Source organism: Aquarana catesbeiana, linkage group LG06, assembly GCF_042186555.1.
Source record: "Aquarana catesbeiana isolate 2022-GZ linkage group LG06, ASM4218655v1, whole genome shotgun sequence".
NCBI lineage: Eukaryota > Metazoa > Chordata > Amphibia > Anura > Ranidae > Aquarana > Aquarana catesbeiana.
Genome location: NC_133329.1, coordinates 413,196,821 through 413,215,224, shown reverse-complemented (window position 1 = coordinate 413,215,224; position 18,404 = coordinate 413,196,821). Strand labels below are relative to the sequence as shown.

The following is an 18,404-nucleotide window of genomic DNA, read 5'->3' as shown; positions in this document are numbered from 1 at the left end:
TAGGGCTCATTTACACTTTGCTTCGACTTAAACACACATTAAAGCTCCTACCGCTTCAACATGCTTTTTTATGTGTTTTTGATGCTTCTGTAATACCTTTTTGAAGCTTTAATGAAACTTGACAAATTTTCCTTTTTTTTTTTTTTTTTTTTTTTTTTTTTTTAGGGGCTCAGTACCCTCAACTCAGTAATACCCCCAGCTCATTATTACCCCCATTCAGCATACCACCTCCCAGCAGATCCCCAGTTCATTAGTACCTTTGTGCAGCAGATCCCTAGCTCAGTAGTATCTCCAGCTCTTCTGATCTCCCACTCAGTAGTAACCCCCAGCTCTGCTGATCCTTTGGTTAGCTGATCCTCCTCTCTCTCTGGTGTCCACTCACCTCCCGCTATATTGCTCCTATGCTGCTCGCCAAGTGTGACATCTTCTAGTCTCTTCTACTCTGGTCATTCAGCTCTGCTGATCCTCTGCCACTCAGTCCTCCCTCTCTCCGGTCCCCGCTCACCTCCCGCTATATTGCTCCTTTGCTGCTCACCACGTGTGACATCTTCTAGTTTCTTCTACTCTGGTCATCCAGCTCTGCTGATCTTCTGCTGCTCAGTCCTCTCTCCGGTCCCCGCTCACCTCCCGCTATATTGCTCCTATGCTGCTCACCACGTGTGACATCTGCTCGTTTCTTCTACTCTGGTCCCCCAGCTCAATGTTGGGCCATCCATTGTTGGGTTGCTTTGTCTCTCCTCTGTACAGGTCTTTGCATTCCTCACTTCACCACATTTACTTCCAGTGCCTGGTCTGTTACACCCTGCAGTATGTACTCCAGTAGGAGCTCCAGAGGGATTGTGTTGCTCATCCTTACCTCATCGCAGTTCACCATTCTGGTCTCCTCTTCAAACTGTGATTTGATGCTGAACATTTCCTGAATCAGGTGCACTGACCCCAGCTTCCCAGAGCCTGTCCTTATTCCATACTCTCATAGATACTCCGGGGTGGGGCTAGGGCAGAGTTTCTGCAAAATCTTAAGGCCTCCAAGTCTAAAGTTGGGTCCCTTTGTCACCTCAGAAGCCCCTCTTTCACACCAGAGACCCCCATTCACAAGGCTGTCCACAAATTTTAGGAGGGTGTCTATGGGAATGTTTGACCATTATTCCAGAAGCGCATTTGTGAGGTCAGGCACTGATGTTGAACGAGAAGGCCTGGCTCACAGTCTCCGCTCTAATTCATCCCAAAGGTGTTCTATCGGGTTGAGGTCAGGACTCTGTGCAGGCCAGTCAAGTTCCTCCACCCCAAACTCGCTCATCCATGTCTTTATGGACCTTGCTTTGTGCACTGGTCTGCAGTCATGTTGGAACAGGAAGGGACCGTCCCCAAACTGTTCCCACAAAGTTGGTAGCATGAAATTGTCCAAAATGTCTTGGTATGCTGACGCCTTAAGAGTTCCCTTCACTGGAACTAAGGAGCCAAACCCAACCCCTGAAAAACAACCCCCACACCATAATCCCCCCTCCACCAAATGATTTGGACCAGTGCACAAAGCAAGGTCCATAAAGACATGGATGAGTGAGTTTGGGGTGGAGGAACTTGACTGGCCTGCACAGAGTCCTGACCTCAACCTGATAGAACACCTTTGGCCTTCTCATCAACATCAGTGCCTGACCTCACAAATGCTTTTCTGGAAGAATGGTCAAACATTCCCATAGACACACTCCTAAACCTTGTGGACGGCCTTCCAAGAAGAGATGAAGCTGTTATAGCTGCAAAGGGTGGGCCAACTCAATATTGAACCCTACGGACTAAGACTGGGATGCCATTAAAGTTCATGTGTGTCTAAAGGCATATAAGTCATATAATGCACGATATAGTTGCGGTCTCTGTTGCACGGGGCTTCAGGCTTCCATCCACTAGATTGGCACCCCGGGAGGGACCATCTCTCTTAAAGCAATTCTCTCCAGTCATCTCTCAATGCAAAGAATACTCCACCGCTCAGGTAGGTCTAGGCTGGTAGACAGATGAAAAGATTCTGATCCTCCAAAAGAAAAGAGCCCCGGGTGCTGGCTAATGCTGAGACGAGCAGAAATGAACGAAGTAATCTGGATGGCCGCACACCGGACGAGATAACAAGTGCCTTTATTGATAAAAAACTGGATCATGGAATACACAGGACACTACAGCAGGAACGTACAGGAATCAGCTGACGCGTTTCACACTTATGTCAAGTGCTGGATCATGGAATACACAGAACACTACAGCAGGAATATACAGGAATCAACTGACGCGTTTCACACTTATGCCAAGTGCTGGATCATGGAATACACAGAACACTACAGCAGGAACGTACAGGAATCAGCGGAGCGGAGCTATGAGTAGGCACTTGGCATAAGTGTGAAACGCGTCAGATGATTCCTGTACGTTCCTGCTGTAGTGTTCTGTGTATTCCATGATCCAGTTTTTATCAATAAAGGCACTTGTTATCACGTCCGGTGTGCGGCCATCCAGATTACTTTGTTCATTTCTGCTCATCTCTCAATGCACACGGGCATGCTAGATAAAGAGAAGAGACCAAGCGCTTTAAATAATAATAAAACCCGATAAAACTCTTTTATTAAAACAACCTAAATGCACTTACAAGTGTATGCAAAACAGCGCTGTCTGTAAAACAATCTCGGATAACTGGAAGGCACCTCCGGGGACACTTGTGGGAACGTGATGACGTCACGAGATATAGCTCTGTCCGATGCGCTTCGTCAGAAATTACACCTTCCAGGGCACTTGTTTGATATAAGCGACATTTTATGAACTATTGCACGAAGTGCGAATGTTTCGAATCGTCATTATGTTGTATGTTTTGGGTTATGGTGTAGGTTTGTGTTTATTTAGGTAGTGCAGCACAGTATATTAAGAGTTCCTAGCTCCTTCTTCACAAAGGAGTCCTCAGCCCCCCTCCCCCTTTAAATCAGGTGGGACAGGAGTGGGACCCAGCTTACCTTGGAAGGCTCTGGAAACTCCATGTCCAGCTCGCCCAGCCCCCCTGTGTAAATCAACCTGTGTCCATTAGGGGCACTGGATAACCGAGAACCCCAGTCTCCTACTGGTGGAGGTAAGTCTACCCCACCCTGTGTCATTATGCAAAGGAGGGGGCATTGTCCTCTGAGTGTATATCTCTGTGTTCCTCTGTTCAAATAAAGAGTTCATGTTCCCGCTTTGCAGCCAAACGAGTCCTGCCTTGTTCTTGGTTGTAATATGCGGCTATAATATCTAATATCTATAGTCAGACTGGAGGAAGTGGTATATGACAGAAGCACTCAAGCGGAGTGTGGGACAGGTTCCGTTACACTCAGCCCCCTACTTTCACATCAAAGTCCTCAGCCAACCCATTTTCACCATGGAAACGCATGGCATTGTGCAAGAATATGGGATGCAGAGCTTGGTTAGGGGACTTGTGTAAAGGTTCAAATCTATGATTGTCCCTTCTCTGTGCAGGCCACAAAGCAGTTGCATTTAGCATCGGTCATATGACTGCTATGAAAGGTTTCACTTCTTGCTGCAGTCGGAGGTTTGGATCAGCCGAAAACCCAATTTAGTTCCCTGAACAGCTGAAACTCACTCCGAACCAACAACTCGTCTGTAGGGGTGAAATGCTGCAATCAAATGGCAACTTTGTATTCGTCACTCACAAGTTCACGTTCATTGAATAGTTCATTGACTCTATAAAGTAGCACAGCTTACCGTTCTTCCCGGCATAGCTCCTGTTGAATCCGTTCTTATTCACATTGTCGATCGCTTTGGCGTCTGTCCCGTGGAAAAGCAATCTCTCACTTTCCACCTTGTTCTTATCCTCAATACTGCTCTTCTTAATCTCGTAGTTCAACCAGAGGTGTTTGTTTTGTATTCTCTCAATCTGTGAAAAAAAGAAATATACCGGCCACATCATTCATAGAAAATATTCTGAGAATACACCCGCCAGGTGCTGTTCACATTATGTAATGGGACCAATGGGTCTGACGTGTTACTTTATGCAGACATCATTACACTTGCTGTACACAGACAATCGTTGAATGATCTTTTAGATATGTTAAAGTGTTTCTAAAATAAATTGTAGTATATTGGAGCTTTCCCATACTTAGATGAGATGGCTGCATTCGTTTTCTATTTTTTTAGACTTTTTTTTCCTTTTAATTTCACCTGGTGATCCTGTACACACTCCCTGTCCTAGGGTAATAACACTCACTCCACTGTGAGTGAGTGTGCCATGGGCTGGCCATGACCTGTTTAGTTAAGCTAATTGGGCTTATCTGAAGGGACCTGGTTGCTGTTCCATCTGATCCACTTTTTATGGAGTTCTTGTTGCCTGCAGCCTTGAATTACTGCATGGATGGGTTGTTAGAGGTCTCCCGTCTCATTTCTCATATGAGTCCTCTGTCAGTTAACATAAAGGCATAAAAAGCCTCTGCTTTGCATGCTGTTGGATTGACAGCCTTTCTTCGGAGCTACTCTGTACACCCTTATTGAGGATGTCATGGGGGCGAGAGTACACATCTGCACCAACAGAAGAAGCCTAGGGCTCAGTCCGGGAAGGTTCATCCATCCTCAGAGGCCAAGAGTTACTAAGTCTAAGCCTGACACCCAGTTCACCTGCAGAAGCTATGAGCTAGAATTCTGTTCTCAGCCGCCTTCTTGGCTTATGTCTTCAAACCTGTCTGTGTCACCGCATAGATTAGCTTATCTACAAAGGGTTCTACTCCACCTGCTACAAGTTCCCAAACCAAAAAGGGGATGAGGCCCATCTTGGATCTCAAGGTTCCAAATGTCTTCATTCAGGCCCAGAAATTTCATATGGAATCCATCAGGTCTGTCATAGCCTCTCTACATCAGGGAGACTTTCTGGTCTCTGTGGGCATCAGAGATGTGTAATTGCATATCCCCTTTTTTTTCAGCACATCAGTGGTTCCCTCGTTTTGCTGTGGGTCCCAGCACTTGCAGTTTGAGGCACTACCATTTGGCCTATCTTCCACACTCTGTGTTCCCAAATCCCTGTGCTCACCTTGATGCACTCCTAGCTTATCTCCATTGTAGGATCTCTGGACAACCTCCTGTTGGTCTTATTCTAGACATAGCTCAAGCCAGAGTAATTCTTCCCCAGACTCTCCAGACTTGGACCCTTCAGTCCAGGAGTCTCCTGACTCTTCCCTTTTGCATGATAGTTCCGGAACTGAAGATAGCCTTGTACGTGGCAGTTCTATCTGTCCATTTTCACTTCAGACACCTACAACTCAACATCCTGTCATCACTAGACAAGTCAGTTCAGTCCTTGGATAGAATGATTCACCTGGCACTGAAGACCGAGTTGTCCCTGACTTGGTGGCTGAGGAAACAGGCCGTGGAGTTGGGGGGAAGTCCTTCTAGTCATTTGACAGATCTTTACAATGAGTGCCAGCCTGTTGGAATTTGTTTTTTCCTTCTTTACTTGAACTCACATTGATGACTCCAACCCAACCAACCTAATGGGATAGAGCCTTGTAGAACATTGAAAGGACCAAAGGTCTGCATTGAGATCTATTCTGAACAAGCAAAACTATGGTTGGGAACCATTGATCTAATTTATCTCTACCCACCAGAAGAAGATCAATCCATTACAATTCTTTTTTCATATCCTCCTGTCTAAACTCTTGCATTTAAAGCGACTCTCATGGACCTTCAGCTTCCATAACCATTTCTCACACTCCAAAACCTAGAGTTAGAGGTATTTAAACAATTAAATACAGAATTGCCCTTATATAAATGACTTGTAGGGCCATCCCTCAAATGTGGGGTGCAGTACTGGGATCTGCCCAGTAAGAATGATGGAGGAGCTATGACAAGATGTACAAAAGCCAACAATTATTTAATAATAGAAATGGGAGGTTTCACTGATGATGCAGAAAAGACTGAGCTTGTTTCATTTGAGATCTAATTAATGTCTGCAACAATTTTTATGGTCAGTTTAATGATTAAGTATATATGAACTTTGTATTTCAAGGACTGGACAAAGGACAGATGGACGCCAGTTGTAGGTGGGAGGAAAGATACTTTTTTCACCACTTTGTGAATTTATTCTTTGCAGAAAGTTGGCCAAAGCCCAGTTCCAGTTTAACTCCTAACCCTTAACTCAAGTAATTGTTTCAGTGTATGCGCCATGTAATAAGGTGGCTCTCCACAGCATTCTCCTATGAGTCCATATCGGTTTTAGGACACAGCTGAGGGACATGTCCTTGATGCCCTGAACTCACAGGAACTGGGTTGAATAAGACTGGGTGTCATTCAGTTTGAAGATGGACCAGCACTGGAACATGGAGAGCACTTAGGGCAGCGCTGGGGCATAAAAGTACTGCTTGGCAAATTTTTTTTCTGCTTACTACAAAAATATGTTCCGGTAATTCTTAAAAAACAAATGATCAAATAAAGCCCCATTTTGGTATGAGCTGTAGACAAATCTAAGGAAGGAAAGGGAGATTGGGGGTCTTATAATTGTAGCGCTACCCCCGCAAGGGCCAATGGTTTGTGTCCTAGGGTGTAGAAACAGCCAAGCAAACAACAACTTCCACTTCTCTGGCTAAAAAAAAAAACCAAAACAGTCTAGGGCAGGGATATGCAATTAGCGGACCTCCAGCTGTTGCAGAACTACAAGTCCCATGAGGCATAGCAAGACTTTGACAGCCACAAGCATGACACCCAGAGGCAGAGGCATGATGGGACTTGTAGTTTGGCAACAGCTGGAGGTCTGCTAATTGCATATCCCTGGTCTAGGGGGTTGCTTTTTTGAAAGTTTATTGAAAAGTTAACTTGGTGGAGTTAAGGGAGCTGTGGGATACTCCAAAACCCCAACAGGAAATATAAGAACAGTAGACAGCACTGGAACACTGGTAGCAATGTCCCAGACCAGGCAAGTCTTCTACTCGGTGCAGCATGGGCTAACAAGAACAACAGTCACTTCTCCCTTAGTTCGTACTCACAGTGTCCCCAAAGCTTGGAATGTCTCCCTCAGACTCCAGCAGGCAGACTCCTCTGTGAAGCTCCCGAGGCAGATCTCCAGTGGCATCACTCCTTAGTTCCTAACAGGCTTGTGACCCCCCCCCCTCCCCCAGCTGAGATTTGGATGAACAGGCTGGGACCTCAGCAGGACAGCCAAGAAGGGCAGACAGCCCTCCTGGCTGGGAACCTCTCCTCCTTGGAAAAGACCCCGCTCTCTGGTGCTCCAGACTTTTATGCATCCTCCAATTGCCATCTAGGCTAACCCCCCAGGGATTGGCTGGAGCTGCATAAATATTCAGACTGCCTTTCTGACTCTCCCACCCACTATGTTCTGGAAATCTCCAGAAATCAGGGGGAAGCAGTCAAACCTGTATCCTGTAGAACCCAGAGCAGCCCAAAGCAATAACAAGCCACTCTGCTGATTACAGGAGAGCAAACCAACTAAATTTGCCTAGCCAAACCTAGCAGCCTAACTAGGAGGGTGCTACCTATTTAAAATCATCATCTGCAACCCACTGGTGGGTTCTTGGTAGGAATGAATGGACAAATTGTTGATCAAATCAAAATGAACCATTTTAAGCAGGGAATGTTTAGTACATGGGTCTGGAAGCTGTGACATGGGCTCTGTGGGGGAATTTCTAGGTGGGGACGCTCAGGTAATGCCAGAAATGTGTGAGTATGGTCAGGTGATGCTGGGATGTGTGAAAAACCTCAGGTGATGCTAGAGGTGTATGAGAATGTTCACCTTATGGGGAGGTGTGAGAATGTTCTGGGATGTATGCGAATGCCAGGACAGGAGGTGCGAGAATGCTTAGGTGATGAGGGGTTGTAAAAAAAGCTTGGGTGATTATAGGAAAGAATGTAAATTGCAGAGTGTATTGAATTACCTTGATGATCTTCATCTGACATGACTTTTCAAACTCTGTTTGGACTTTAATGTACTCTTCGGATTTCGGCACCAGCTGTACAACTTCCATACTACTGTTCTTCATATCAGTCCAGTATGATGGTATAGACTTTTTTTCTGCAATGTGAATGATCATTGAAATTAAAGCAGAACTTCCAATAGACCACTAATTACAAACCTGAAATATACAATATATGTGGTGTGTTCTCCCCCGACACAGACTCATCACCAATTCTCCTTTATGGCAACCAGCAAGGCTGTGCCGACTCAGGAGCTGGTGTCCAATTCACTGCAAGTCAGATGACCATCCTGGGAGATTGGACCAGCCTGGCTCAGGATATTTCTGGTTTGGATCTAAGTTCTCTTTCTGGTCAAGGGTTAATAGGAATAGGCTCCTCTAAATGGGTTCTTCTGAGCCATGTGTGTATGAAGCATTTGGGAAGGATCTGGTAGGCAATGTTTGCATATGACTTGGCTCTTCTGGAGCTGTGTTCATGGCATCGTCTATTCTCCTTCATCTGGACTGCTTTTGTATTTGAGTGCAAAAAGAAGCATATAAAACACATCTTAGTTGCATCTCAAACTTATGTACAACCCTTGGAATGAATTGAGATCCAGGTCTTCTCTTCTAACATCAGTAAATGACCTCACAAATTCCCACAAACACCCTTCAAAATCTTATGGAAAGACTTCTCAGTGAAGTGGAGGCCGTTTTACCCACAAATGTGTGTGTGTGTATGGGGGGGGGGTCCATATTAATGGCCATGCTTTTTGTCCATGGCCAACAAGATGCTATAGGTGTGATGGTCAGGTGTTCAAAAACGTTTGTCTATATAGTGTCTAAAATGTTCTAGTTTTTTCTAAGCATGTGGGCAGGGCCTACCACGCCCATGCACTAGGGGTACCTTTGCCCGAAGGTGTGCTCACGAATGCCCGGGACCAGACGGGAACTGCGGTCATGTGGACAGTAAAATTAAGGCAGTCTCCCAACTTGAGCTAGCATTGCATGTAATAATGAAGCTGAGTTCCTTTATAAAGTACACTCCCATAGCTCTACATTCAGTGACTTGTATGTGATGTATTTGGAGAAGCATGCCAAGCTGCCCTACCTCCACTAGCCAGCATACCTCTGTTACCTCACTCCCAGTAACAGAATGAGATTCCGTTGGGCACATAACGTAGATCTCATACGTGCTCTGCATTAACTCTACTGTACCATATAGTCAGGATGAGGGCCTCTGCGATGCTGGTTGCTATCGCAGACGGACTGCTAGGTAGGGAGCCGAATTGGCGACCCCCCTCACTACTGTAGTATACCACACCTTACCCAGGTACCATGCCTCGCCTGGTTGCTTTGTGTCTCTTGATGTAAACTTGGTTACCCTTAGCAACAGCCTTTATCCTTCCTTAGTATGCTCACTTGACACTGTAGTGTAGAGTACTTCATACCCCTCTAGTGCTGTTACAGGCCCCGGTTCTTTTAGATAGTCAGCCCCATTAGGCACCCCTTTTTGACCAAACACTTACCTGTCCTTACTGATAATCTGTAGAGCAGTCATTATCAAAAGTGCAATGGTTCATTCTCTAACCCTGACTAACTGATATATGGCCCAGGCATACTTTTCAGATGTTAGTCCATAGTTGGTGGCACCCCAGGTACCTTGGTATAGAAGGTAGACGATACAGTTCCTCCTTGTATCGAGAACAGCACCAGCAGACCAGAGCACACGAGGACTCTCTGGGTCTCAGCATTCCCCCAATTTATACCACAGATGGGCTGGCTGAAACCCGAAAAGCCTGCGCACCGGAAGCACCGAAATGAACCCTTCCGTAACCCAGGCAGGGCCAGTTCCTAACTTATTAAGCAGTTCCCAACCTGCTTACAAGCACTTCAGTTCCATGACTGTCATTCTCTTCCTACATTTTTCAGGGTGTATTTTTTTTTGGTCAATGACTTACTAAGAAGTGAAGACATAGGATGACCTTTACAGCCAAAGCACTAGCTACCAAACAATATTAGCAATGGTGACACCAATATTCCTGCCATGACCTGTTTACTCAACTTTACTTCTTAATTTGGTCACCATCACTGGCTATGTGGGTAAAGTGCCCAGCGCCCTCATCCTAACCCTGACTTCACTCCCCACTGAGGTTCTGTCCTGGAACAAGCATGCAAAATAGGATTTTTCAGACTTGTTTGACAACATACTTGTTTCAGATCAGTTGCTCACTAGAGAATAAAGCCAATAAAGGACAACTTTATTAAAAGTCATCAATGGCAGCTCTCTTTTTCTGTCCTTAAAGGTTCACTTTAATAAGGATCATAGAATTACCATGTTTAGAATTTCGTTGAAGCTTCACGGTGTTCCCTTTGGGATCCCTTGCAGTTTTTAGTTCTACAATCACTGTGTATTTTGCCCCTCTAATATAGATAGGTATACTTTGTCTTTCCTCATTCTTGGCCTTCTCCAGTTCCATGTTTGTCATTTTGTCAAATGGAGTAAATTTGCTTCCGCTGAGGTATCCCCATTCCACCAGATTACTGCACAGATCTGCCTCCCGCTCTCTTGTCCTCTTATCTCGCACACTCTTGATCATCTCTTGGATTTTATTACTGATTTCCAGAACATCCCTGGACAGGCCCAGTATTTTGATGGTGGAACTTGAAGAGTCAAAAATAACAGTAACTTGGTAGGTCTTCTGAAGTTGGCCCAAAGCCTCATGGTCCTTGTCATCAAAGTCCTGCATCCAGTCATCTGTGATGATGTTCTCGTACTGCTCCTTCATTATCAGATCACGGAGCCAGACTTTCGTCTTATCCACGGCGTCCTGACTTTCTGCACACAGCTGGATAATAGCCGGCTCAATGTTTTCTCGTAATTCAAAAACCTTGGAATCCTCTTCTTCATCCTCTTCTGCGTTATTATTCCATGTCACAAAACTCACAAGGGCTGTTTGGGAGACAAAAAACAAATGTATGTAACTGGACTCTAGAGGAAGAGTCACACCAGGTTGATGTAGAGAAGAAGGACCTAATGATAGGATCACTGTGGACAATATCATCCAATCAGAAATAAGCAGCCTCATTTATTAGGGCTATGCATAGTGCGTTATTAGCCAGTGAGATTCAATCTATTGTAGGCTGCTCCAAAAACAGCCAACTAACAGAGACCAAACACGATCGGTATAAAGGTATCAGCACTCACATTTCGTAAACTTGGTGAAATGTGAAGACAGCCAGGAGGATTGCTTTGCTGCAGCAGATCCGGCTTTCACCTTCATGGCATCGAGGAAATCGTCTACGATTTGCTGAAGCGGAGTGATCAGTTTCACCATTAGAACTGATTTGGGTGAGTTATGGGTGACAAATTCCATCACTGCATCTAGTACGGCTTCGGCTACCACATCGGAGGATACCATTCCCAAACCTGCCAATGATAAGTGGACGTTACTGTGCAATTATTAATTATACATATAGACTCTATGTGTCCTTACCAGCCCGGACCTGTATTAAAAAATGTATGTCATGTAAATATAAAAATTAAGTCTACATCACAGGCTCCATACCACTGACCTTATATGTTATATACAGTACATGTAATAGAGGCGGATAATGATGGAGGATTTGTATAATGTTACTGGGGGAGCTGGGTGATAAGATTATGCAGGGGTGACTATGCAGGGGCGGACTGACCATTCGGGCACTCGGGCACTGCCCGAGGGCCCCATGCCACTAAGGGGCCCCATCAGGGTTGCCAGCCTCAATAAAACCAGGGACAGTATGTAAAAATCTTTTTTTTTTTTTTTTAAATCCCAAGATTATAGCTGCCTTGCCTCTCCAGTACCTTTTCAGTGTGTGTATACTGTATGTGTGTGTGTGTATACTGTGTGGTCGCATAATCTATTGCCTGGGGTCCCCATAATCTCCTATCGCCTGGGGGCCCCATAATCTCCTATTGCCCGGGGCCCCATAATCTTCTCCTATTGTCCGGTGGCCCCATAATCTCCTATTGCCCAGGGGCCCCATGAGTTGTCAGTCCGCCCCTGGGACTATGTGTACTTCTGTCTTTATTAGCCACATTAACTCTGATCTATGTCTTATCTCATACAATGTATTTTTTTTTTAAATTTACTTCCCATTGCCAGGACAAGATCATCCAGTGCCCAGGTGGAGGATGGGAAATTGTGCTCCCCCAGCATCCCCCCCCCCCCCACCTATCAAACATCTCAAACTCCCACAACCCACCAGCCCCCGCCCCCATTGGGTGGATAAAAAGATGAGGCCAATAGCCTATGTTTGTATAGTTTGTGGCATACAATGAAGCGATACCATTGTTTGTGGTACAGCAAACTGAAAAGTTAAAGATCGGTGCGCAAATACAGTGGTGAAGATGAAAAAAAATTTCCTGGGTTGCCAGTGCCACTAGAAGAAAAAAAATGTCAATGTTGTAACCAGTGGCGGCCCATCCATAAGGGGCGCAGGGGCACCTTCCCCTTAATCCATGCGCTCGGCCCCTAATCTACATGTAGGGTACTGGACCCATGGATTCCAATGGGTTTTTTTGAAGCACATGATTAGAGCCTGAGGCTCTAATTGGCTTCAAAAAAGGGTGGGCTCGGGGCGCAGAGCACTGCGTTCTGAGCCCACCCAGTTGTGTGACATTAGCGAATTAATATTTGCTATTGTCTTCCTAATTCTCCTCCCAGCCAATCAGGAAGCGTGTCCTGAGACCCGATTGGCCAGGGAGTCATAGGATTCCCATTCCTTGTTTGGCCAGGAGGAGAAGCAGCGGCCCCAGAGCAAGGTCTCCTCACCTTGGAAGACTGAAGCCATCAGGGTAAGAGTCAGGGAGCAGCTCAGCCAGAGGAGCGGTCCTCTCCAGGGACGGCTCACCCGCAGCCACATCCAGCAGTCCCTGGCTCAGACAGTGTAAGGAGGAGGAGGGGAGATCCGAGTGTCAATCTGGCCAGGACTCGTCATCTGCCTCCTAAGATAAGAAGGCCTCTGATCGCCGCCTTCCTGTCTGTCCGTCTCTCGCGGGGGGCTTGTTTAGCGCCATCTTCCCGTCCGTCTCCCGAGGGGGGGTTGGGTGGCGTTGGTTTGCCGCCCCCCCCCCCCCCCCAAAATATTGAGCCTCCACTGGTTGTAACTAGAAATAAAACATGTTCCTAGGTTGGTGGGGTCACTGAAAGGAAAAAAATAACAGAGTCAGTGGTGTCACTAAAAGGAAAAAATGTCCCTGAGTTGGTGGTGTCACTAAAAGAAAAAAAATGTCACCGGGTTGTTTGTGTCACTAAATAAAAAAATGTCCCTGAGTAAGTGGTGTCAAGAAAGTAAAAAATGTCCCTGAATTGGAACAAACAACACTACAAAGCTCCTCCCCCACCCCCACAGCTCCTTACATTGGTGGTCAGTGGGAAAAATGCCCCCCCCCCCTACCGTGATGATTAGAGTTGCACCCAAAGAGACTTCTAAAAAAACATTATTAGCGCATTGTTGCTGGGTCTTCCAAGTAGAACTGACCCGAACTATGCAGGCAGATGGGAGGTCAATCAGCCACGGCTCAAGGAACCCCTAGCATCTTCTGGAGGAACTCTAGGCTTCCACCAAACCCTGGCTGAGAATAGGTGCCCTTGTAGTTGGTGTGGCACACACGGTTATCTGCGTCTATGAGTGTTGTGTGTTCTTATGATGGCAGATCGGGTCACTGTAATGAAAATCATCGATTTGTGTGAAGGAGCACAAAGAGTCCAGGGATTTCCACAACCGGCTGAACATTAAACCTCCTATTCTGTCTGAGGATTGTATGTGTGTCTTATACAGAAACCCTCCCTGACTTCTGTATTACGTTACAAACCTGATTCCATGGCAGACAACACAACGGATGTATTTTTCTGCCTCTCGCAGTCTTGGAGAACATTTCTCACACTTTGTTTCAGATCATCTGGTTTAGATGTGTCAGAGATGAGGATCTTCTTCAATGAAGTTCCTTCGATGTTCGGCAATTTCTTGGTTTCTGTGCAGGAGGAAATGCATGACAGAATCAGTGTTGAGGCCGAGATACAGTTGAGTTTTGTCTGTGATACTTCTTTTTTTGCACTAACAGGTACATTTTTAGGACAACCTTGAGAAGTGTCCACCCTCTCCTTCTAAGGTCCAAGCATTACCACTACAGAAAGGTTTAGCAAAATAGCAAAAAAAACTGCCGTGTTATGCTTTGAAAAAAGAAGAACAATGTTGCCTGCAAGTATGGCAGAGCCAGTGCCTTTATCAGCACATAAAGGGACACTATACTGAGTGCTCCAACATAAGAATTGGGCCCCAACAAGCTGGCCAGCAGAAGAAAGGCTATATTACAAACTGCTGAAATTGTTTGTTTTCACTGTATATTTCTTATTTGTATTATATTGCTTGCTATTGTTTAAGTATTTGCTGTGTCATTACTGTTGTGCATACAGTATGTCTTTGGCCATGGGGGTACTACATATGCATTTCCAATAAATATTCCCCACCCAGCCAGGTGTGTCAGTGCTATTTGCAGGATCGTGGGCACAGGGGCGGTATACCAAGAAACAGCAGGTCCTCCTGGCGCTACATACATGACCAGTTGTCTTAAAGGATAGGTTAATAGACCCCAAATGTCACCTCTGGACCCCAATGAAGCTGATCAAGCATATATTGTGCTTGATCAGCTTCTTACCTGGGAAAAGCAGCCAGGGAATGAGAGCTTTGACATAGAAGATGACAAGAACCTTGTTGCTTTCCGGTGTTATTCAGGACAAAGATGATCAGCAAATGGATGTTAACTTAGTGCCCTTCGCTCTCCCTGCAGACACCCACCTTGGCCACCCTGGGTACCTAGGAAGGGTATCGGAGCTCAGGATACATTGCAGAGAGGGATCTCAGAGAAAGCCACCGCTCAGCAGATGTATCCATTCCCTTTACTACAGATGCTAGGTACCGATTCCAGGAGCCCATCCTCATTCCACATGGACTCTACAAACAAGGAAGACCTGGACACAGGATTGAAAGCTCCATTTCACCCAAGACTCTTTTAAACCTCCAAGCTCCTGACCCTGATCTGGGATTACCAAACCCGGAGAATACTGACAAGCCAGTATTTTCTGCTCAAAAACAATGCTCTGGTGCTTCCAAAGGGTTAATGTTTTTTCTTATGCCGCGTACACACAAACTTTTCGTCGGACTGAACTTCGAAGGACTTTTCGACGGAGTTCCGCTGAAACGGACTTGCCTACACACGTTCACACCAAAGTCCGATAGATTCGAACGTGATGACGTACGATCGGACTAGAAAAGGAAGTTCAATAGCCAGTAGCTTGCACTTGCGTCGTTTTTCGTCGGACTAGCATACAGACGAATGTTTTTTTTCGATAGGACTTGAATCCGTCGGAAATATTTAGATTTAAAACATATTCTATTTCTAAGGTCCGTCAGATTTTTCAACAGAAAAGGTTCGATTAAGCCCACACACGAATTGTCTGACAGAATGATTCCATCGGACCTTTTCTGCCGAAAAGTCCGGTCGTGTGTACGCAGCATTACTGTTTTGCAGTTATCTGGGTCAAGTTTGTTGCCTTTCAACTAAAACTGTTACAATGTTCATGTGTGCACTGTGCCCCTGGGTTGACCTGCTAGGTGTATGGATCTGAGAAGGTGTTAATGTTGCTGGCCAACTTTTCTCACCAGCCTTCTGAGATCTACTGCCCCCTGCAGGTCATCCAATATAAATAGGGGCTACTTACTGCCCCAGGGAGCTCTTCCTTGCTGCTAAAATACTGCCAAAATGTATGCTGTTATGCTGCCGAACTGTGGCCACATCAGGGGGCCCTAGTTGGGGTTCCCCAAGGGTCTGGGAACTTGAGAACTTTGTGGATCCTAAGCTACCCATCATAGACTGATTACTAGGGGTGAGCCGAACACACCCTGGTTTGGTTCGCACCAGAACATGCGAACAGGCAAAAAGTTTGAGCGAACACGTGAGCCCTATTAAAGTCTATGGGTCACAAACATGAAAAATCAAAAGTGCTCATTTTAAAGGCGTATATGCAAGTTATTGCCATAAAAAGTGTATGGGGACCCGGGTACTGCCCCAGGGGACATGTATCAATACAAAAAAAAGTTTTTAAAATGACAGTTTTTTCAGGAGCAGTGATTTTAATAATGCTTAAAGTGAAACCATAAAAATGAAATATTCCTTTAAATATCATGCCTGGGGGGTCCCCTTAGTCTGCCTGTAAGGTGGCGCTTCTGTCTCATGTGTTTTACTGTGCCGAAGCGAAATTACATTTCTAAAAGGAAAAAATGTAATTCAAACTTGCTCGCAGCAGTAATGTATTGCCGGCTCCCGGCAATATAGATAAAAAAATCAAGGAAAAAATTGGCGTGGGCCCAACCCCCCCCCCCCCCAGTCCATACTAGGCCCTTCAGGTCTGGTATGGATTTTAAGGGGAACTCCATGCCAACATTTTAAAAAAAAACAGCGTGTAACCCCCCCAAAATCCATACCAGGCCCTTTGGGTCTGGCATAGATTTTAAGGGGAACTCCATCCCCAAATTTAAAAAAAAATTGGCGTGGGTTTAGGAGATATTTACAGTACCCAGGGCTTTTTTTCAGCAGGAACGTGGAGGAATGCAGTTCCGGCACCTCCAGAACTGAATGGCAAGGGGTGCTGGGGGGGTCTATTGATTCTGGCTGTTGAGGAATCTATTGTTGCTGGAGGGGGTCTATTTTTGGGGAGGAAGGAGGTCTACTGTTGCTGGGGAGGACTTCTGTTGCTGTGGGGGATCTGTTGTTGCTGGGTGGGGGTCTTATGTTGCAGGGGGGTCAATCATTGCTGGGAGGAATCTACTGTTGAGGATGGGGTCTTTGTAGCTGGCTGCTGGGGAATCTATTGCTGCTGGATGGAATCTTTTTTTTTTCAGGGGGGTCCATTGTTGCTGATAGGGGATCTATTGTTGCTGGGGGTGGGTCTTATGTTGAAGGGGGTCAATTGTTGCTGGGAGGGATCTACTGTTGAGAGAGTGGTCTAATGTTGCTGGCTGCTGAAGAGTCTATTGATGCTGGCTGTTGGGTATGCATTGATGCTGGAGGGAATCTATTGTTGCTGGGGTGTCTATTGTTGCTAGAGGGGGGGGGGGGGGGGTTCCTGCACCTTATCTCTGAGAAAAAAAAATACCTGACACTACCTATAGATAAGCCTTATTATAGGTGTACCTATAGGTACAATCCATGTATGGGAGTTACTCCCACTTTAACAGAGAGCAGTGATCAGCTAGTGTATTCTGCTTAGTGTGTTCTGGTGCTGCTCATGCTGTCTTGAAGTTTCACACTGTCCTAGCAACTATGAAAAGTGCTGGATATTAGGTTGAAACCATGCAGATGGGAGCATGAATATTCATACAGCCCTGGCCAATTACAAGATGAGGTGCCCCTAGCCATGCTGGGTGTCCGTATTTATGTTCTAGAACAGCCTTTCTCAACCTTTTCAACACAGAGGAACCCTTGAAGTAGTTCTCTGGTCTCGGGGATCCCCTGCTAAAAATTAGAAATCTGCACTCATGATATATTAGTGTGATGGTCAGTGGGAAGAATTGCCCTTACACTTGTGGTCATTGGGAAGAATTACCTCCTTACAGATAGCTAAAAAGATCAATGGTGTGAGTGGGAACTTATCTTAGAGGCAGAAATTGCCCAATGCTGAAGGAACCCGTAGCAACCTCTGGAGGAACCCTAGGGTTCCACGGAACCCTGGTTGAGAATCAGAAGCACATGGGTTCGGAGTCATTCCTAGGAGAGGATTGCACAATGTGGCCTCAGGAGGGAGACCTGAGGGCCTGAAGTCGATGGGGCAACCCTGGTCCTACCATGACTGACAGAGGGAGAGTCTACAGTGCATCTGGTCTGGTATTGTGGAGAGAGAAGACTGCTGGTGGTGCTGCAGGAGCCTTGTACAGACACTCTAAGGATGCTTAGACAGTTGTCCCCTCTTGTGTTTTAAGTCAGTTGAGAGCCCACACATAGAGAACACTGGCTGGTGTTCTTAGAGCTTTGTCCAGGACAGTCCACTACTTTACCAAGGGACATTGCTCTGTGCTGCTGTAAAGAAGTGTGTATCTCCCTTTTGCAAGGACTTAAGCCAAGTTCCACTAGGAAAAGAAGAAGTCCTCGGTGTCAACAGTTCAATTTGGAGTTGTCGCCAATGACCAGTCTAGGAGTTGTGTTTTTGTTGTTTTATTGGAGAACATGGATAGGGAAGGGACTCCCTATCCAAGTTCTCCAATAAAACAACAAAAACACAACCCCTAGACTGGTCATTGGAGACAATGTGTGGAAGTGAGAGTATGCACCTGTCTTTGGGAAATACCTTGTGCCTGGCTGTGGGGCAAGAAGTGGGGAAGACCCGGGCAACATACCAGCGGCTCCTGCGGGGGTAGCGCTACATGAGCAAGAAACTTTTGGAGTGCGGTGAC

At 45.9% G+C, this 18,404-nt stretch overlaps 2 protein-coding genes across 2 annotated transcripts in view; both read right to left on the bottom strand.

Moving 5' to 3' along the window:
• Nucleotides 1-18,404, bottom strand: part of LOC141147296 (protein mono-ADP-ribosyltransferase PARP14-like) — a 421,364-nt gene that overhangs the window by 4,326 nt on the left and 398,634 nt on the right. The gene's annotated exons all lie outside the window — the stretch shown is intronic.
• The window catches only part of LOC141147298 (protein mono-ADP-ribosyltransferase PARP14-like), a 242,929-nt gene that overhangs the window by 4,221 nt on the left and 220,304 nt on the right, over nt 1-18,404 (bottom strand). The window contains exons 12-15 of the mRNA XM_073634506.1: nt 11,119-11,340; nt 10,246-10,863; nt 7,893-8,029; nt 3,724-3,895 (exon numbers count right to left, since the gene is read on the bottom strand). Of these exons, the coding sequence (XP_073490607.1) occupies nt 3,724-3,895; nt 7,893-8,029; nt 10,246-10,863; nt 11,119-11,340 (1,149 nt within the window). The remainder of the gene's footprint in view (nt 1-3,723; nt 3,896-7,892; nt 8,030-10,245; nt 10,864-11,118; nt 11,341-18,404) is intronic.